At 40.2% G+C, this 18,661-nt stretch overlaps 1 protein-coding gene across 1 annotated transcript in view; it reads left to right on the forward strand.

The window, feature by feature from the left end:
- The window catches only part of LOC130181245 (protein kinase C epsilon type-like), a 69,299-nt gene extending 52,222 nt beyond the window's left edge, over window positions 1-17,077 (forward strand). Inside the window, exons 12-16 of the mRNA XM_056395232.1 lie at window positions 331-485; window positions 8,866-9,004; window positions 9,356-9,544; window positions 12,665-12,811; window positions 12,921-17,077. Of these exons, the coding sequence (XP_056251207.1) occupies window positions 331-485; window positions 8,866-9,004; window positions 9,356-9,544; window positions 12,665-12,811; window positions 12,921-13,067 (777 nt within the window). The 3' untranslated portion in view covers window positions 13,068-17,077. The remainder of the gene's footprint in view (window positions 1-330; window positions 486-8,865; window positions 9,005-9,355; window positions 9,545-12,664; window positions 12,812-12,920) is intronic.
- Window positions 17,078-18,661: the final 1,584 nt, after the last annotated feature.

An 18,661-nucleotide genomic window follows, 5' to 3' on the forward strand; every position in this document is an offset into this window, starting at 1 on the left:
TCAGAATAATTTATATTTGTTTATGTGTGTGTATATATATATATATATATATATATATATATATATGTTTTTTAAATCAATCATTTAGGTTTGAAAATGTTTTAAATAATGAAAAATGTCGGAGTCCAGATCCAGATCCAGATGTGAACTGTCTTTTGGTCTTATAGGATTAATCAACAAATGAATCAATAATGAAAAGAAGTCCAAATTCAAAGATGCTCAGATGTTTGTGTGAAATAGAAAGTGACAAACCGTCATTACTCTACACACGGCCTTGTTAAGGTGGTGTTAGTCGGGTGTTTGACCTCCTCCCTCCGTCTCCTCCTCCAGGACCGCTTGTTCTTCGTGATGGAGTACGTCAACGGAGGCGACCTGATGTTTCAGATCCAGCGCTCGAGGAAGTTTGACGAGGCGCGGTCCCGATTTTACGCCGCCGAGGTCACATCCGCCCTGATGTTCCTGCACCGGCACGGAGTCATCTACAGGTAGCCACGCTAACAGTGTTAGCATCAAACATGTGATGTGGATGAATTATTGTTTTACAGATTTGTGTCTCTCTAGTATTCAAATCCACATTTGACTTAAAGCAGTTTTAAGTCAAACTCTGTTGATGCGCCGTGAAGCCGCTTATTTGTCTTGGTGCTTCCAGCCGAGACCTGCGTCTCCATTACAGGACATATAAGAGAAATTCCAGAATTAGAGAAAATAAACATTAACTGAGACTCCCAGAATTAATGAACACAGATATTGTAAAATTAGACAAGTGAAGTGAAGTGTTCTTCACAGGAATCATCTTCCACAACATTAAATGAACTGTAGTGGAGTAAAAACCAACATTCACCTCCCTCCTCTCCTGACATTTAAATATGTGTTTTCGTATGTGTGTGTGTGTGTGTGTGTGTGTGTGTGTGTGTGTGTGTGTCCTGGTTCGTGCCGGCAGTGGTGTGCGAACAGGGTTCACAGAATAAGTGACCGTGTGATTTGTGATCTTTGCTGCCGCACTGCTCCACCCTGAGCCGGTCTGACAGCTTTTTTCAGTTGGTTTTGATGCGACGCTCGTGTGGAACCCGAAGGTGGAGAGCACACATTCTGGTTGAGCGGTATTAGCTTAGCATTTAGCGTTCTCTTTGCATGCTGTCATTTCGGCGTCAGTGTTATTTCAGACAAACATGCCAACCAGACAAACAGGTGAAAACATCCTTAGTCCTGTTAATTAAAGGGAATCATAAGCACATGAGGTTCATCATCACAACCTTTCAAATCTGTGAGAGCTTTAAATCCTTCAGGAAATTGACAGAGGTGATGTTTGTCATCGGGCGTTTGTGGCGTGTTCATCTCCAGGTCCAGATGACCTCATCATCAGGTGCTATTATCTGTCTGCGGACCCGTCAGTCATAATATCATTGTCAACCACTAGCAAACACGCAGCGGGTCCCACAAAAGCAACACGCAGCTCGAATCATAACACCATTGTGACGACGTAGACTCGGTGCAGGTTCAGGCTGTTTGCTCCCAGAAATAACTGTCATGGAACAAAAGTCAGTTTCTTCTTTCCGGTGTTTTCTCTCCATCAGTCTGAGGTTTGACTCTATGTTTGGATTCTCTCCTCATGCAATCTGTGTGTGTGTGTGTGTGTGTGTGTGTGTTCTGTACACTGACAATTAACTTATCCTTTTATCTGAACACAATCTAACACACACACTAGTGTTGGGCTTTAATAAAGGCAGAGATGCCTGAAAATAAATGAATAAATCGTAAAATATATAAAATTAATAAATAAATAAACAATCTGAGCACAGGTCTGAAAGATTACAGACTGTGCACCAGACTGATCCCACAGCAGGTCGACAGTAGACATGTCGAGGACTGAGGTAGGCCTGGCCTGTTTATTTTAATGCCAGTCTGACTGAGGGTCAGGCGAGCAGCAGCCCGGCTGTTCACACCAGAAGTGCTGAGGCGATTCTGCTCCTTCTCTCCTTTTTTTTTTTTTTAATCACATGTAGATTCGATCTTTATAACAAACCTCATGAATTTGTAACATAGAGCTTTTCATGTGCTCCTGGATAAACAGTACGTCTCTTCTTCTGCAGCAATGAAGTTAAACGGACTGTCGCCCTGTGTGGTGATCTGTCGCTCCGACTTTAACCCCTGTGCACCGGTATTTTTTAACAAGTTACAGACATATTTTTTATTCTAAATAGTACATTTTAATCTTGCCGGATGAAAATCACAAATGAATACCAAAGACAAATCACTGACTGACTTTCAATCAGCTTTTTTTTTACAGGCTACTTAAAGTGACAGGAAGTCCGAGCTTTACTGATCTTTGCTTCCTGAAACCGATCAAACCTGAGGGTGAAAGACGAAAAAGATTTTATCTCTGGACCCAAACTGCGTAAAAATAGGCAGGTTATAGGTTTAGGGTTACAGGTCATTTCTAATTAACTGCATCTATTGTTGCCTTTAAACACATGATCCATTTTCTTTCTTCAAATGAAAGCAACTATTTATAAAAAGATTTATAGACAGAAAAGACGGACACTTTTTTTGAATGGTGTTCTTTGTTGCTGCAAAACATCACGTTCAACCAAAAGAAAACTAACTTGTGTTTGAAATTGTGCATTACATATTTACAATAACTAATCCCACATGGACATGAGAGCTGGTTGTTTTGTTCCCAGTGTGGCCCAGTGTCCGATGCAGCTATCTGTGCATGTGTGTGTGTTTACTGCAGTCATTGTCCACGTACCTGCCCTCTAAAGTCATGATTATACAAAATAATGCTGAGAAATCCTGACGCACAGACAGGCAGTCACCAGAATGAGGAAACATGCTGGGAAGGGATTAGAGATGAATGGTGTATTGTTAAGTGTTCAGAAATTAAAGGTCAGTGGAACGTGACAGAAGATGCTAAATTTCTCCTCGTATTATTCCTTTAATCATTCCATTGTAATTCTGTCTTTTGATTCTATCTGTGTTTAAGTTTTATTTCCTAAAACCTAACAAGGATGTATTTGCTGGGATTTCTCTGTTTGCTCCACTTTTCCTGCCACAGCACAAACAAAACCTGAAATTACACAATATAATAATTGAAGAATAACAGTTGAAACAGCTTCAAACACGCAGACTTAATGTGAATCCTGTTATTCTGTTGCTTCAGCGACTTCGCTCCCCCAGAGGGTTTAATGAAGTCTCATTTTGTTTTATCTGATCAGAGTATTGCCAGGTATGTTATTCTTTGTTTTGGCATTCAGACAGCAATAAAAAATAACCAACATCAGCTGACTCAAAGAAACAGTAACGACTTAGCCAACTCTAATCAAGGACTGTCAAACTGAAATCGCTGTCTTCAGGAGATCTGTTTATCCTCTGGAATCCAGCTGCTGGAAAGAAACCAAACTCGGCTGTCAAACACACTTAATTAACATTTATTAACTTATTGAGTGATTGACTTTATTTGGTAAATTCTCAGAGTTTAGATGGTGTGACCTCAGCTTGGTTCGATACTCTATAATATCAAATATCACAATATTTTCCGCTATAAAATCGTAAGCATTGTACATAGTACCTCGGCATGTGACACATAAAAACTGCAGATTAGTGGCAGCATCATTTATACCTGAAACATAAAACACAATAATATTATTATATGTTATTTAAAAAAAAAAAAAACTGAAACGTAAAAGAAAGCAATATGAGGATATTTTAATCGATAACATCGTATATCGCGATATTCGGGCTCGACTGTATCGAGATATTAAATCTTCGCCATGTGCTCCATTCTGTATGTAACAGAAACACAAACCAGCGTGTAAAATAAATCCTTTTAAACTGCATCGGCTCAGTTTTTAAGTTGTAAATAGTCATTTTCTAGTGAAATCGCGTCACGTAAATGTTTTTTTGAGTAAATTATATTTAAAGTTATCGTGTTTTCATTGGCTCGTTCCCTGAAGTTTAAAACACAGACCGACTCGTAACATGAAGATTAATGCTTCAGTCTTTCAACAGTGTTTTTCTCGACCGTGCTGTTTTGATAGTGTGTATTACTCGGTCAGGGGATGACACACACACACACACACACACACACACACACACACACACACACACACACACACACACACACTGCGTGTTAATTCGTGAGTCGAGTTGACTGAGCCACCAGAGTCTCTCTCTCTCTTCTCTCTCTCTATGTCTCTCTCTCTCTCTCTCGCGTCCCTGACCCACTTTGTTGACCAGAAGAAGATGAACAACAAGTGTTTTGGGAACATTATGTCCCTACTCCCCCCCCCCCCCACCCCCCTTCCTCTCCTCCCTCCCTCCCTTCTCCTCGCCACCCCTCCCTCCTCCATCACTCCTCTGATGCTCGTCTTTTCTTTTTCTTTTTTTTTTTCCCATCAGCCCTATCATCTGTGCACATGTTCCCTTCTTTCCAACATTACTGAAGTCTGTGAGATCACATGTAAGGTGATGTTTGGATGTGATTCTGCTGACGGAGCAGGTTCAGACTGGTTGGAGGCCAGACATACAGTACGTCTGAATGAACACATGCATACACCAAGACATCAACACAGTCTGCTGCACAGTTGTTGTTACTTTTTTTATTTTAATTTCTATTACAAAAATGTGTTTATATGTCACAAAGTAAGAAATGAAAAAAAAAATACAGTTTTTATTTTTATTTTTTAACTTTTTATTACATTTTTTACATTGTTCTACAGAACACAACAATACCTGACAAAGGAGCTCATACCCTTTAAAAAAAAAAGTAAATAATAATAAAAAATAATAATAAGTAAAGAAATAATAACACAAATAAAGTAAAATAATTAAATAAATAAAGACACATCTTCTCAAAGGGAGCCACAGCACAACAGTGTCGTACTGCTTTTATATGCACCAAAACTCAGTTATAGCTTTGACATTAGCTTTAAAAGAAATAGAAACTTGTCGTTGATGTTTCATGTGTAAATACTAGAAATAAATATTTCATAGAACATGTTTAAGTCTAAATAAATTCAGTTGTTTCATAGATGTGCTCTTATCTTGACGTTGTTGTGTCTCCACATCTCACCAGTTAAAATCTGATTTAATTGCTTATAAAATGACACAATGGTTTGTTTTTTTAAATGACACAACATTGACCAAAGTAAGTTCACTTCTAGAGTAGATTTCAATCAGTTTTAGTTTAATTATCTCCCCCCACCGCACCCCCATTATTCACTGTAGACAAATATACCAGTGGCACCAGTTTGTGTATGTTTGTATGTCAGAGCAGATGTGTGTTTGGATCATGCAGTCACACAGAAGAGGGGATGGAGGGATGAAGTTGAGAGAGAGAGAGAGAGAGAGAGAGAGGTTAGCTGTCACAGTGCACAGGGGTTGCCGCTGAGGACGTAATGGAAAAATCACTCAAGATTAACATGAAACACAGGAAATGCTCTCAATTGAGCCTGATTGCCTTATGTGTGTGTGTGTGTGTGTGTGTGTGTGTGTGTGTGTGTGTGTGTGTGTGTGTGTGTGTGTGTGTCTGTCCTGACAGTGCTGATAGAGCAGCTCCTGTTTATTGACAGGATTTCTGGAGTGATATTAAAGCTCCTCTAAAATAACATATGAAGGTGATTTCCCCCGACTGTCGGAAACACAGCGACAGTGACCGGATCAAATCAGCTGCAGCTCGAATCAATCAAAAACTAGAAAAGTTCTACCTTTTTCTAGCGTGAAAAAAAAGTCTGACGGATGAACGGTTTGTATTTTTCGGGTAAAATTAGAGGAGGCTGATACCTCGTTTGTACGTGATGTTCGTGTTCCCTTCGAACCCACCGATGTGATAATATCCTGACATTTATGTTCGCGTTTCACCGCGCTGCCTTCACACGTCTGTGTTCAGGAGAAGAAGAGGTTCACTTCTCTCTCCCCTCAGTATCACAGCTCCCTCTTCTATTTAAGAAGCTTTAAAGTTGCTTAAATCGTACATTTACTACACTGTGAGTATCTAATACAGCCGGGTTTTAACAGGCAAACATGCATTAGGTAACCCTGTATAGCCTTGAATTACAACATCCATTAAATATCACCACGTATTGATGAGTATTGGTTTAGAAGTTGATTCTCACATCTCACTCGGAGAAGTGAATGACATGTATTTTCTTTTGTTTTCCCCAATATTCGTGTGTTTTTGTGAATGTACTCGATTATTTGAAGGTTTTTTGATCCTAAATATTATATATGACATAAGCTGATGGTACATTTTGGTTTTGATTGATCTGTTATCTTAAAGACTGACAACAATATTAAAGCGTGACCGAAACAACATCAGAACATAACGAGCAAGAGAGATCATGAATTCATGAAATAGGAAATGTTTATTTAATCTTAAATTTGTGTTGTTTTTATGTGCAAAGAGAATTGTGCCTGGAAATGAAAAAACTAATATAATCGCAGGGTTTACGTGATCATTCATCTTAATGAAACGGTCGTTGGTTGAGAACACAGAAACTTTTTAAATCCTAGTTTAAGCATGTTGTGTATTCATTAACATTCATAACACTAAAACAAACACATATTCCTATAAAAGACTAAAACACGTAAAATAATAGCAATAACTCTTTGTGCAGAGCAAAAAGAAAACTGATCCAATATTTCTGCAATAAGTCAATTGAGGATGTAACAGAATAAAAGACAGATTACATCATTTTTGCCCATTTCCTTGTATGAAACGTAGACAAACCACAACAAACGTCTTCACATAAATAAATATCATTCCATTAGTGCTGCTGAACACCTGCAGCCACTTAATATTGAATTTTCCTGCAGCAAGGTGATGTGTAATACAAAGATTAATGTCAGCGGCCATTTAAATTCAATCACAAATGCATTAAATTGATGTTATTTTCCTGCCTCGCTGCGGGCGTGCAAATTCAGATTTAATGTGCCGGGAGTCGCCTGGAGGTGAGATATGCAAACAGGCGGGCCAGGGGGTCGCCGCTTTAATTCTTCGTCTGGGGAATTACAGAACAAGTGCTGCTCTTTCCTTCCCCAGCACGGAGCCATCAATGAGCCTTTTAGCAAGGCACAGTCCCAAGCTGCGCAACGGTGCAAGACTTGGCTTGTTTTGTTGCAGCTAAGGGCGATGAAAGTTTTGAATTTCAAGCCTGAACATTAATCGTCAACCTCGCTCATGCTTTCATTTCACACGTCGTCCCCGGGTGACGTTCGGCCGTTTAAATTGAAGGTTTTGTCGTTAGTGAGCGTGAAAACACTAAAAACTCACAATTGTTGATGATGTCACCTGCGCCTAACCCACACTTGAACTATTTAGTAAAAAAAAAAAAACTTGGCCGAGAGCCAGACCTCAAGCTCCACTGCGTCTGACATGTCATGTTATTTTTTCCTTGAGACTGGAGGCACATTAGCATACCATTCATGTTTTCACTTTGCACGCGATCCAGATAACCTGCCGTAACCGCCGCACAGTTTGTGTTCAATCAAATACCGAACGTGTCAGCAAATTACATTTCGTAAAGGTGATGTGCCGCTGACCAGATATAATATTGTAGAAATAAGAAGTAGTGAAGTAATAAATGATTATAAATAAGTAGCAGTGTAGATTCAGTGGTGGAAATGCTTCTGGGGAGTGTCACTGAAACTTGTCAGGTTGTTCCAAAGTCTGGGAACCGTCACTGAAAAAAAGAAAAAAGAAAAATCTCCATTTGGGACGGGCATGTGAAAACATCTCGGTTTCTCACGCAGCCCAAAGCCAAACCATTTACTGCTCTGTTGCTGATGAATAAAGTCTGATTTCTCTCCATTTTTCTGTTTTAAGAAGCAAACAGAAAACTGAGTCTAGGTGTAAATTTTTAGTCTTTAAAAACACGTTTAAGTTGAAGCTCAAGTTCAAGTTTTACATTTAATTTGTCTGAAATAGGAAATTCGCTTGATTGTAGGGACAAAAAATACACTTTTTTTTTTTCTATCTAGAGGGACTATTCATAATGGTTGTGCATAATCAGCAACTCTTTTTTTTTTATCACAACTTTTTTGTTGTGCAGTCAATAACTTGTCAGAGCAAGGCATGATGGGACAGAGACGAGACAAGCTTTTCAACAACAAATCACAGCAGCTCTCAAACAAGACTGTTAAGCTGCGTTTTTATTTTTGGGTATTACAAAAACAGAACAGTTGCATAAGATCTTGACTTCAGAAACACACACACACACACACACACACGCTCCATCTCCTCCCTGGCTTGTCAGGGCGGCTGTATTTTTGAAAACTCCTCGGGCTGAATGGCTGCGGTGGCTGCATCAGGAAGATGTTGACATTTTTGTAGCGATCAACCATCAAGCCCAGAGCGGCTGCATTCATGACCGACCCTGTCATCTCTCAACACCGCTGCTCTTATCTCTGAGACTCTCCCGCTCTCTCTCCCTCTCCCCCTCCCATCCATCTCCCTCTCTCCCAACCCTCAACTTTCTCTCTTTTCTCAGGTCTGTTCCCCCTTCCTCTCCTCCTGCTGTATGTCCCACCCCCTCCTTTGGTACAGATAAACGTAAGGCCCAATTTGCTTTCAATGACAGAAACCCTGTGGGACTGTGAACCTTGTGAATACCGATAATTGTGAAGTCCGTCTTTTTCTCAAATATGTGTTCTTTTATGAGAAGCATACATCACGCAGGAGCACATGAGACGTCTTCAGATTAAAGTGAAACATTAAAAAACAAATAACTGCACTTACTGTCAAAGCCGGTGTAAAAATGCTTTCCTCATACCTCAAGATTGTGTCTGTATTTGTGTGATATTTATCAATGATTATAATTTCCATTGCTCGTGTCATTATTTACCTGTACATCCTTAACACCTCTGCAGGGACTTAAAGTTGGACAACATATTATTGGATGCGGAGGGTCACTGTAAGCTGGCTGACTTCGGGATGTGCAAGGAGGGGATCCTCAACGGAGTCACCACCACCACCTTCTGTGGGACGCCAGATTACATCGCGCCTGAGGTGACTCCAAAAACACAAACTAAATCATTACAGCTTTTTTTTTCCCGCACATACGGACTCAAAACAGCGCTCTCACAAGAGGTGTGTTGGAGCAAGCAGCTCGGCTGCAAACAGCTGTTTCCCGAAGGCACCAAAACAAGCGTGATCGGTTGGTCATGTTTGACTGTTTGCGGACGATACTGTGTTTTATTTAAATTTTTCAAAGATGGCCGCTTCTCCCAAATTTTAGCCTGTTTGTAGGGAGGTTTGGATGTCGCAGCAGATTTGGATGTTAAATCAGACATAACATAAAACATAAACTTTCATACAAATGCTATTTCCTTAAATCTTCCTCTTTGTCTCTGTGTTCAGATCCTTCAAGAGCTGGATTACGGCCCGTCAGTAGACTGGTGGGCTCTGGGGGTGCTGATGTATGAGATGATGGCAGGTCAGCCGCCTTTTGAAGCCGACAACGAGGACGACCTGTTCGAGTCGATCCTCCATGACGATGTCCTCTACCCCGTCTGGCTCAGCAAGGAGGCTGTGTCCATCCTCAAAGCGGTCAGTTACGCAGGAGTTCTGGGTGTGATACTGAGCATGTTTTGTAAATGCCACCAACTACTATTAAAAACTAAAACTACAACTAATAGCTCAAATTACTGCTTTTTTTCCACATCCAAAACTGCAGTTTATACGAGCACTGAAGTTCTGTTACTGCACGTGATGATGAATTTAAAATACATCCAGCCCTAATGGATTCACAGGTTCACGGAGGTCCTGTTCTCTCGCTCTAGTTTTGTGTCTAGTTTTGTCTTTTTCTCACCGTCACATGTGAGAGAGGATGCAACTTTTTTTTTTTTTTTTCCTCGTGTCACATGTTGATCTGTGTTTCCTGTTCCTCCGCTGGAAGAACGTTGGATAATTCCCTCTGTGTTTGATTCCATGACTTTCTGTGTGTGTGTGTGTGTGTGTGTGTGTGTGTGTGTGTGTGTGTGTGTAATGCCACTTGTCCATTTGTATATTTGTCTGTTCAGTTTTTTCCATCACAAGCCTTGCGTTTACCTTGGCTGTTGGTACGGTTTGACTGCAAAGCCTTGTGGGAAAGTGTGTGTGTTTATGTTGGACAGTGTCTCGGACTCTGACCGGTCACTTGACCAGCACCCGGGGCTCTGATTGGACATATCATGCAGCTGAAGGGCATCGACTCACATGATGAGCTCTCTCAGCTCAGTCCGACGGCTCAGATGCTCGTTCATTTAGTTTTTGAGTATTAGAGAAAACTTGGAGACATGAAAAGTGAAGGAGGTGTTTTACAGTGGCTCCATTGTTTTCATATGGAAGTAGTTTATATAATGTTAATGGGTGTTTATGAAGAACTTTCTGAGACCCAGAATTTCCTTATTTGCATCATCTAAAGTCTTTGTGATAAAACAAACACTACGAAACAAAACAAATGAAATTTAAGTTATTTAAATCTTTTTTTCTTGTGCTTGTTTATTAGGAATTATCCATGTACAAACACGTTGAGCGTCTCACTTTTTTCTGGCTGCAGCCATTTCATATGTAACTCCTGGCTGTTATTATGTTGTTGCTACTCATGCTGCAAGATAAAACTGAGACCCTGAAGCTATATTTTTGCCTTATTTCATACATTAATTACTGTTAGCTAATTAGCATTGCATATCTATTTGCAACAAATGAGTCATTTAGGAACTGATGAGCCAGTGAAGAAGAAAAACGACTACTTTCCACCTGGATAGCTGGCGCAGTGCTCGTGGTCTGCGGTACAAAGGTTGAACACTACACTCTGTGTGTATCGTAGGCAAATTTCAACTTGTTACCGTATCAACACAGTTTGAGCTTGAAACTCAAAACCTGCAATGACAGATGCATCACCTGAAACACTGAGCGAATACTCTCAAGAAGCGGGGTCATCGAGTTCAGCGCTGCCTGTAACAAAGCAGAAGAGGAACTCCCGTTCACAAAATTCAAATGTCAGATCACCCTGATTAAGGACGGGTTGAATGTGAAACCCCAGGCTGTGCCAACATCACGGCCTGTGCCCAGTTTATCGGAGTGATATCAGACAACCTCCGGGAAAAAGCCTGGTGGAAAAACTGCCTCTGTCCCTGACCTGTCATCTATGATAGATGGTGCCACCAACGTCTCCACACCAAAGAATGTGAGATCGACTCTCTGCGTGACGTTGATAATGGAAAGAAAAAACCGGGTGTGACCAAATCATGAGACCAACTGAGACAGTTGGTAGCACCTGTGTAATCAGGGTCCACTGGAAACCACAACCAGCCAACAAAAGCTGATTCCAGATCTAAATCTAATCTGACTTTATACATTTGTTTTAGTTTCAAAAAAATCTTCAACTGTAAGTCTCAATGCATTTGATAAAGGATTCAAGACAATTCCAATTATAAGGCAGGAAGTACAGCAGAACAGCGCTGCACCTGACACACTGCCGCTCTTCAAGATGCAGCCAGTGGAGAAAAAGATATAGGTTTGTGTGTTTTGACAAGCGTCACACTCCACTGGTGTGTGTTGTCCTTTACTGCTCTGAACTCGAAAGTGGGTTTTTTTGTTTGTTTTTTTTTATCTGACGCAACAAAAGTGCTTCAGTGTGTGAGCAGAAGAGCCAGAGGTCCTCTTCAAAGGACGCATAAACGCCTGACCTCCACTACAGAGGACGCATAAACGCCTGACCTCCACTACAGAGGACGCATAAACGCCTGACCTCCACTACAGAGGACGCATAAACGCCTGACGTCCACTACAGAGGACGCATAAACGCCTGACCTCCACTACAGAGGACGCATAAACGCCTGACGTCCACTACAGAGGACGCATAAACGCCTGACCTCCACTACAGAGGACGCATAAACGCCTGACGTCCACTACAGAGGACGCATAAACGCCTGACCTCCACTACAGAGGACGCATAAACGCCTGACGTCCACTACAGAGGACGCATAAACGCCTGACGTCCACTACAGAGGACGCATAAACGCCTGACCTCCACTACAAAGGACGCATAAACGCCTGACGTCCACTAGAGAGGACGCATAAACGCCTGACCTCCACTACAAAGGACGCATAAACGCCTGACACCCACTACAGAGGACGCATAAATACCTGACACCCACTACAGAGGACGCATAAACACCTGACGTCCTCTACAGAGGACGCATAAACACCTGACACCCACTACAGAGGACGCATAAATACCTGACACCCACTACAGACGATGCATAAACACCTGACGTCCTCTACAGAGGACGCATAAACACCTGACGTCCTCTACAGAGGACGCATAAACGCCTGATGTCCACTACAGAGGATGCATAAAGACCTGAAACCCACTACAGAGGACGCATAAACACCTGACGTCCTCTTCAAAGGACGCATAAACGCCTGATGTCCACTACAGAGGACGCATAAATGCCTGACCTCAACTACAGAGGACATATAAACACCAGATGTACACTATGTCCACACTCACTACTAACTACCCACACTAACTGAAAAAAATAATGACACTCTAGAATTTGCGAATTACTGAAGGATTCTTTTTTTGTCTTTCACAAAGTCATTTTGAAAAACTAATCAGTTCTTCATTCTCTCGTCCTCTTCCTCTCCGTCTTTTGTCTTTTTCTTTCTGTCACTTCTCAGTTCATGACTAAGAGTCCTAACAAGCGTCTGGGCTGTGTGGTGGCTCAGGGTTTGGAGGAGGCCATTAAGCTCCATCCATTCTTCAGAGAGATCGACTGGACGCTGATGGAGCAGAGGAAGATCAGACCACCGTTCAAACCACGCATTGTGAGTTCACACACACACACACACACTAACACACACACAGGAAAAAAGAGGAAAAAACATAAACATTACAACCGTTGTTTTTCTTTCTCCGTCGCTCTTCGTCTTCCAGAAAACCAAAAGGGACGTGAACAACTTCGACCAGGACTTCACCCGCGAGGAGCCCGTCCTGACGCCGGTGGAGGACGGCATCATCAAGCAGATCAACCAAGATGAGTTCAAAGGATTCTCCTACTTTGGAGACGAGACTGTGGCCTAAACGAGCACACACACACATGCACACACACACACACACACATGCACATACACATGCTGTTAACTACATATACACACCACCACCACCACCACCACTACTACCACATGACACCCTAAAAAAGAAAAAAAAAATCAAGCAAAGACACAGTATTTAAAGAAACATGGCCTCTGGAATGAGGCCTCCTGAACTTTCCCCCCCCGGTTCTGACCTCTCCAGGAATTATACTAGACCACCTGTATCTCTCATTAAGGTTTTTGTGCTCTTGTTGTTTGTCCATTTGTGCATATGCCATCAAACTGTATGCTCCTGCAGCAGCATGTGCAAGTGCAGCTCAAATACTGTAAGAAATGCCCCCACCCCACCCCACCCCACCCCCACCCAGTGCTCCTTTTAGTCAGTCTGGATGTGTCTCTGATGCAAGCAACGTGGCAAACGAAACCAAACGCTGTGTTTTCAGAGGAGGAGGAGGAGGAGGGGAGGGGGTAGAAGTAGTTACACAGGCTGTTAGTGTGTGTTGCGTGTGTGCGAGGAAGATAATGTGTGTATATGAGTGCATGCATGCGTAGTTGCATACCTCTAGAAAGAGTAGGACTTTCATATCTGTACACGGTGTGCTGTATCCTCTGTCTATCTGTGTTTAAAGAATGTTTTTTCTTCCCTAAAACATGTATGTGAATGAAAAAAAAAAATCATTGAACTAATGATTGTATTTAAAGAAAAAAAAAAAAAGAAACAGGTATTGAAAAGTACTTTACTCATTATGGAAAAAAAAGATGTCAAAAGGAGAAGCAAGGAATCAAAGATTTTTCTGATGAAATCATGATGAAATTAGAATTTTAGTCTCAGTTTTTTGTCAGTGATTTATTTTAAATTTAGGTAAAAACTGGCAAATTAAATGTTAACTGCAGAAGATGCACCACAAAAGCAACACTTTAACATTTTAGTTTTATCTCAGCGGTTCTTGTTCGTATCGTGGAGGGAAGGTTACGTAGTTTTTTCCTTCTCTCTCCTTGTTTTAGCTTCGATTCTTCCTGTTCTTCATTAAAACAGAATGGTACCATTAGCGGCCAGCTAACACACCGACAGTAGCTCGGCACTGGGAGTGTCCGTTGTTTTAGTGAGTGTGTGCTTACAGTGTTAACAAGCTGTTTTTCATACGACACGATACTTGACATAGAGACACTCGCTCCGATGAAGCCAAATAATGAGCTGAAGCCTAAAAATGTCGAGGGAGCCCTTTAAAGAGACGAATCCTTCTCTACTGAAACTCTCGCTGCACCACAATCTGTCTAGGTCGACTCCTTAAAATCCCTTCATGACCACGTGACCCCCTTGAAATGCTTTGTGTGTGTGTGTGTGTGTGTGTGTGTGTGTGTGTGTGTGTATACAGTAACGGTGTACTGGACCTACAGTCTCTGACCTGACGAACCGAACCCCCGTGATTCCACATTAAAGTCGTGGATCATACACACAGGTGAATGTGTCAGCACAAGTGACTGAATGTGTGATAACTGAATGTATTTGTCTGCAGGGTGTTTGTGTGTGTATGTGTGTGTGTGTGTGTGTGTGTGTGTGTGTGTGTGTGTGTACATACATTGTCATCGTGTTTTACTTTTTATTTAAAGCCTTTTTTTTTGTTGTTGTTTTCTTCATTGTTTGTTGTTTTTACTGGATCGTCTCGTCGTTGCTGACGAGTTAAGTTTGTAGATTTCATGTCGATCAGAAACTCCGCCTCTCCGTGCGGCCTGGACATGGAGGTGAAATAAGCTTTAAAGAAGCAGAAAAACTAAAAAAGAAGCTCCATGTTGCAGCTCAGATTTATGACTTCACAGTGAACTGAGAAGAATCCAAACATCTTCAAGAGAAGTCCATGTGCAATACTCTGAAAGAGAGTTATTTCTATTTACATCCTCTCTTTCCACCTTTATTCTTTTCCTTCCTCTGTCTCTCTCCACACACATGTTCAGGTACAAAGTGGAAATCACACACACACACTCACACAAACATTAGTCAACATTTCAGTCAGTCAGCCTGTTTCCAAAGTTCCTCTGAGATACAGTCACATGCAGCCGTCGTGCATTAGTGAAAACGTTTCGGCAACTTTAACGTTGACAAGAACGTTTAATTACGTTTAATTCTAAGAAACTGTGAGTTTAACTTGAAGCTTCAGTTGAAAATGAAATTTGTCCGCAGGCAATAATCGACGAATAATGAATGAACGTGTTCTTGGTTTTAATGGCGCTTTTACAGAAAACTTTTTCCTCGGTTTAATTAGAACCAAATTACATGTTTCTTTTATGCCAGGAAATGATGAGGAACTTACCCACCGGTAAAATAAACTTTTACCGAATAGGAAAAAAAACAGGCAAACGCCTCATATCAACTATAAACCCCCCCCCATAAAGACATATGGGTTTTCAACTGGCCAATTTGAAAGTACACAAATTAAAAAAATTGATTGCATTTGCTCAAATATTACAAATGTTGTGTCGCATAAATTCATATTAGAATTTTTTAAATTATTAGATTGGACTTAAAAAAAAAGTCATGTGGTGCGACCGTGATTTAATTTCAAATTATTTCATTTCCTTTAAATTTCTTTCTTTTTACAGTTTCTCAATAATATAAAGTGTTTAGAAACAAAGTTTTTCATTTGTTTAGAGTCTTTGTAAATAATGATTTCAATTGTGCTTAACAGACTTGATTTTCCTGTAACTCGCATAAAACTGATGAAAAATGTTTAATGTTAATATTTCAGCCACAGAAATGAGATATTTTAATAAGTTAATATAGTTATTGCTATTATTGATCGCACCACATGATATTTTGACACTTTAAATGGCAGAAAAATGAGAAATACCTAAAGGTTTTAGAAAAGTTAAAGTGAGATCATATATGGGAGAGTTTATATGTTTATATATATGTATCATTTTGTGAATTCAAACCTTTTTTAAACTTAAAAAGTTTCTTCACGTGAGGCGTTCAGGGAACATCTGTCAGGTCGTACACAGAGATCTCAAGAATAGCGATGAGTTACACAGTTCCCTTTCACTCATCTGCTTTTATCCAAAGCGACTTACAAGTGTTCTCCAGGCACGAAGACTGTTTCCCCAGCGCTGAGTCGTCTCATGTGAAAGAAATCCACATGAGGGAGCGTCAACAAACAAACGCTTCCAGAGGACGTTTACGACGAGTCATTCGTCTTTATAATCGGTCACCAGCTTAATGAGTTGGTGCAAACAGGCAGCAATGAACATGTAGCAGGAAAAACACAACACACATGTAGCAGCAGTGGAGTGGAAGATGTATTTGATACAGTAGCGCACACACACACACACACACACACGCACACACACACATATGGATAGCAGTGCAGATTTAGGACATTATAAACAACTTCCACAACATGTTTATGCTATCCATCATTTTTTCTCTTCTCCTCTCCTGTTACATCCTTGTTTAGTCTTAATTTAAAAATGTCAAACTGTTTGTCCCACTACGACCCGAAAAAGGACGTTCCCTCCCAGAAGTCCTCCATGCTAAATGCCAAATTCTATTTCCAAATTTTCCACTGAAAATCCCTTTAGAAAAACAAAATAGGAAGCTACGTTTTTTTTATTTTATTTTATTGTTTTTCACACCACGGGTGAACGGAGTTGGCATGTGGTCGATTTCAAACAGTGGAGGCAGTATTATGATTTCACCTACAGTATCAAACATTCATCTTCCTCGGGTCATATGCAGAATGTTACTGTATGTACATGTTTTTGTTTTGTTTTGTTTTGCAGTCCCTGTATTTGTGAAGCTTCGTATGTACATTTTGTCATCTGACCTGTGGTTTTGTTCCTTTATGAATTATTTCCATGCCTTACATGTGTGTTTATGTTATGTTTATGATAGTGAGTTTTTTTGTTTTCTGTTGCGCTGCGTGCCAAATGTACTGTATTTTAAAAGGATGTGAAGGTGTATTTTAAGTTTTGAAATGAATTAAATATCATGATGTCAGAAAGAAACTTTGGATTGTTTGGTGCATTATTTCTATTTCAGTTTATACATCTGAACCTCATTTTGAATCCTCATCAGGACAACAGGAAATCCTAGCGTCTATTGATAGTCTGCATGTGAAGCGTTTAGGGGACGTCTGTAAATTGTACCATCTACCAATAATCTGCATGTGAGGCATTTAGGGAGACACCTGGAAATTGTAGGGTCTGTGAGGCGTTAAGGGAGCACCTGTAAATTGTACCATCTACCAAACTGTAAATTTTATTATCTACCAATAATCTACATATGAGGTGTTTAGGGTACACCTGGAAATTGTACCATCACACAGAATGTAGCATCTCCTCAGTTTTGGTTTGTCCACTGAATCTACATTAAACATTAATATTAAACAAAATGCATAAACTATTTATCACATTAATACAATGTAGAAAATTGGAAGCTCCCAGGGAGGTGATACCTTGACACCAGCGTTGCACACAGGAGTTCAGTTCAGTTCAGTTCAGTTCAGTTCAGTTCAGTTCACATCTTTTCCATCTGAAATGTTTGAGAAGTTGACACGGGACGACACAGTTAAATGACAGAAGACCTTATCTGTCTCTCAGTTTGTGAAAAATGTGGTGAGACCTGCTCTGAAACAGTGACAAAAATCAACAGTAGCTATGACGCACGCTACGTCGCTTTAGCTGCTCTGCTTTTGTTTTTATTCCTCCAGTGGCCGACCTTGAGGGGATTTCTTCAGATTTGAGGTCAAGGATGAACTGATTTTAAAAAATTGATGCTCAAAGGTCAAATGTCAAGGTCAAATTTTTGGCCTTAACGCAAGAATTAATTAGTTAATTACGACGAAATTTAACACAAATGTCTAATAGGATAAAATGAGGAAGTGAACCTCACCGTGACATTATAACGTTCGGCTAAAACACTCCTGACGCCAGATATTTAAATGCAGGTCTTGTTCCTTTCCACGACAATACAGATTGATACCGTCACGTTTTAACATTTACAGTGAATCCGAACAGTTAAACTTTAATGATAAGAAATACTGGATGAAGTATATGTTGTAGTTAAAATAGAGACGAGATGCTCACATCTAGTCTGAAATGAAACTGCTGAAATGAAAACAAATAGAAAGTGAGAGCAGCAGACAGAAGAGTATTTTTTGCAAGAAAAAGAAAATAGAGCTGCAACGAATAACCAGTCGATTAGTTGATTAATAATTTGTCTTTTTTAGTCAAAAATGTCATAAATGTTGTTTCCAGCTTCTCAGACATGAGGATGTTTTTATTGGTCACATCACAGTAAATTAAAAATGTTTGGATGTTGGACAAACTTGCTTCTGTGGGAAATTATAAACTGTACTTTTCATTATTTTCTGTCATTTCAAAAACAAAACAATTACAAGTTAGAAATAATGTTTAGTTGCGTCCTTAAAAGCAAAATGTCAAACTATTCCTTTAAAAAATGTTTTAAATCAGGTTTTTAGTGGAATATTCCTATAAAGTATAAATCATGTTAATGAGCTCTGTATGTTTATATAGTAAGATTTTAATGGCGGGAACTGGCCTCCACGCTCATATCCATTACACCTGTTG

Source organism: Seriola aureovittata, chromosome 14 (assembly GCF_021018895.1).
Source record: "Seriola aureovittata isolate HTS-2021-v1 ecotype China chromosome 14, ASM2101889v1, whole genome shotgun sequence".
NCBI lineage: Eukaryota > Metazoa > Chordata > Actinopteri > Carangiformes > Carangidae > Seriola > Seriola aureovittata.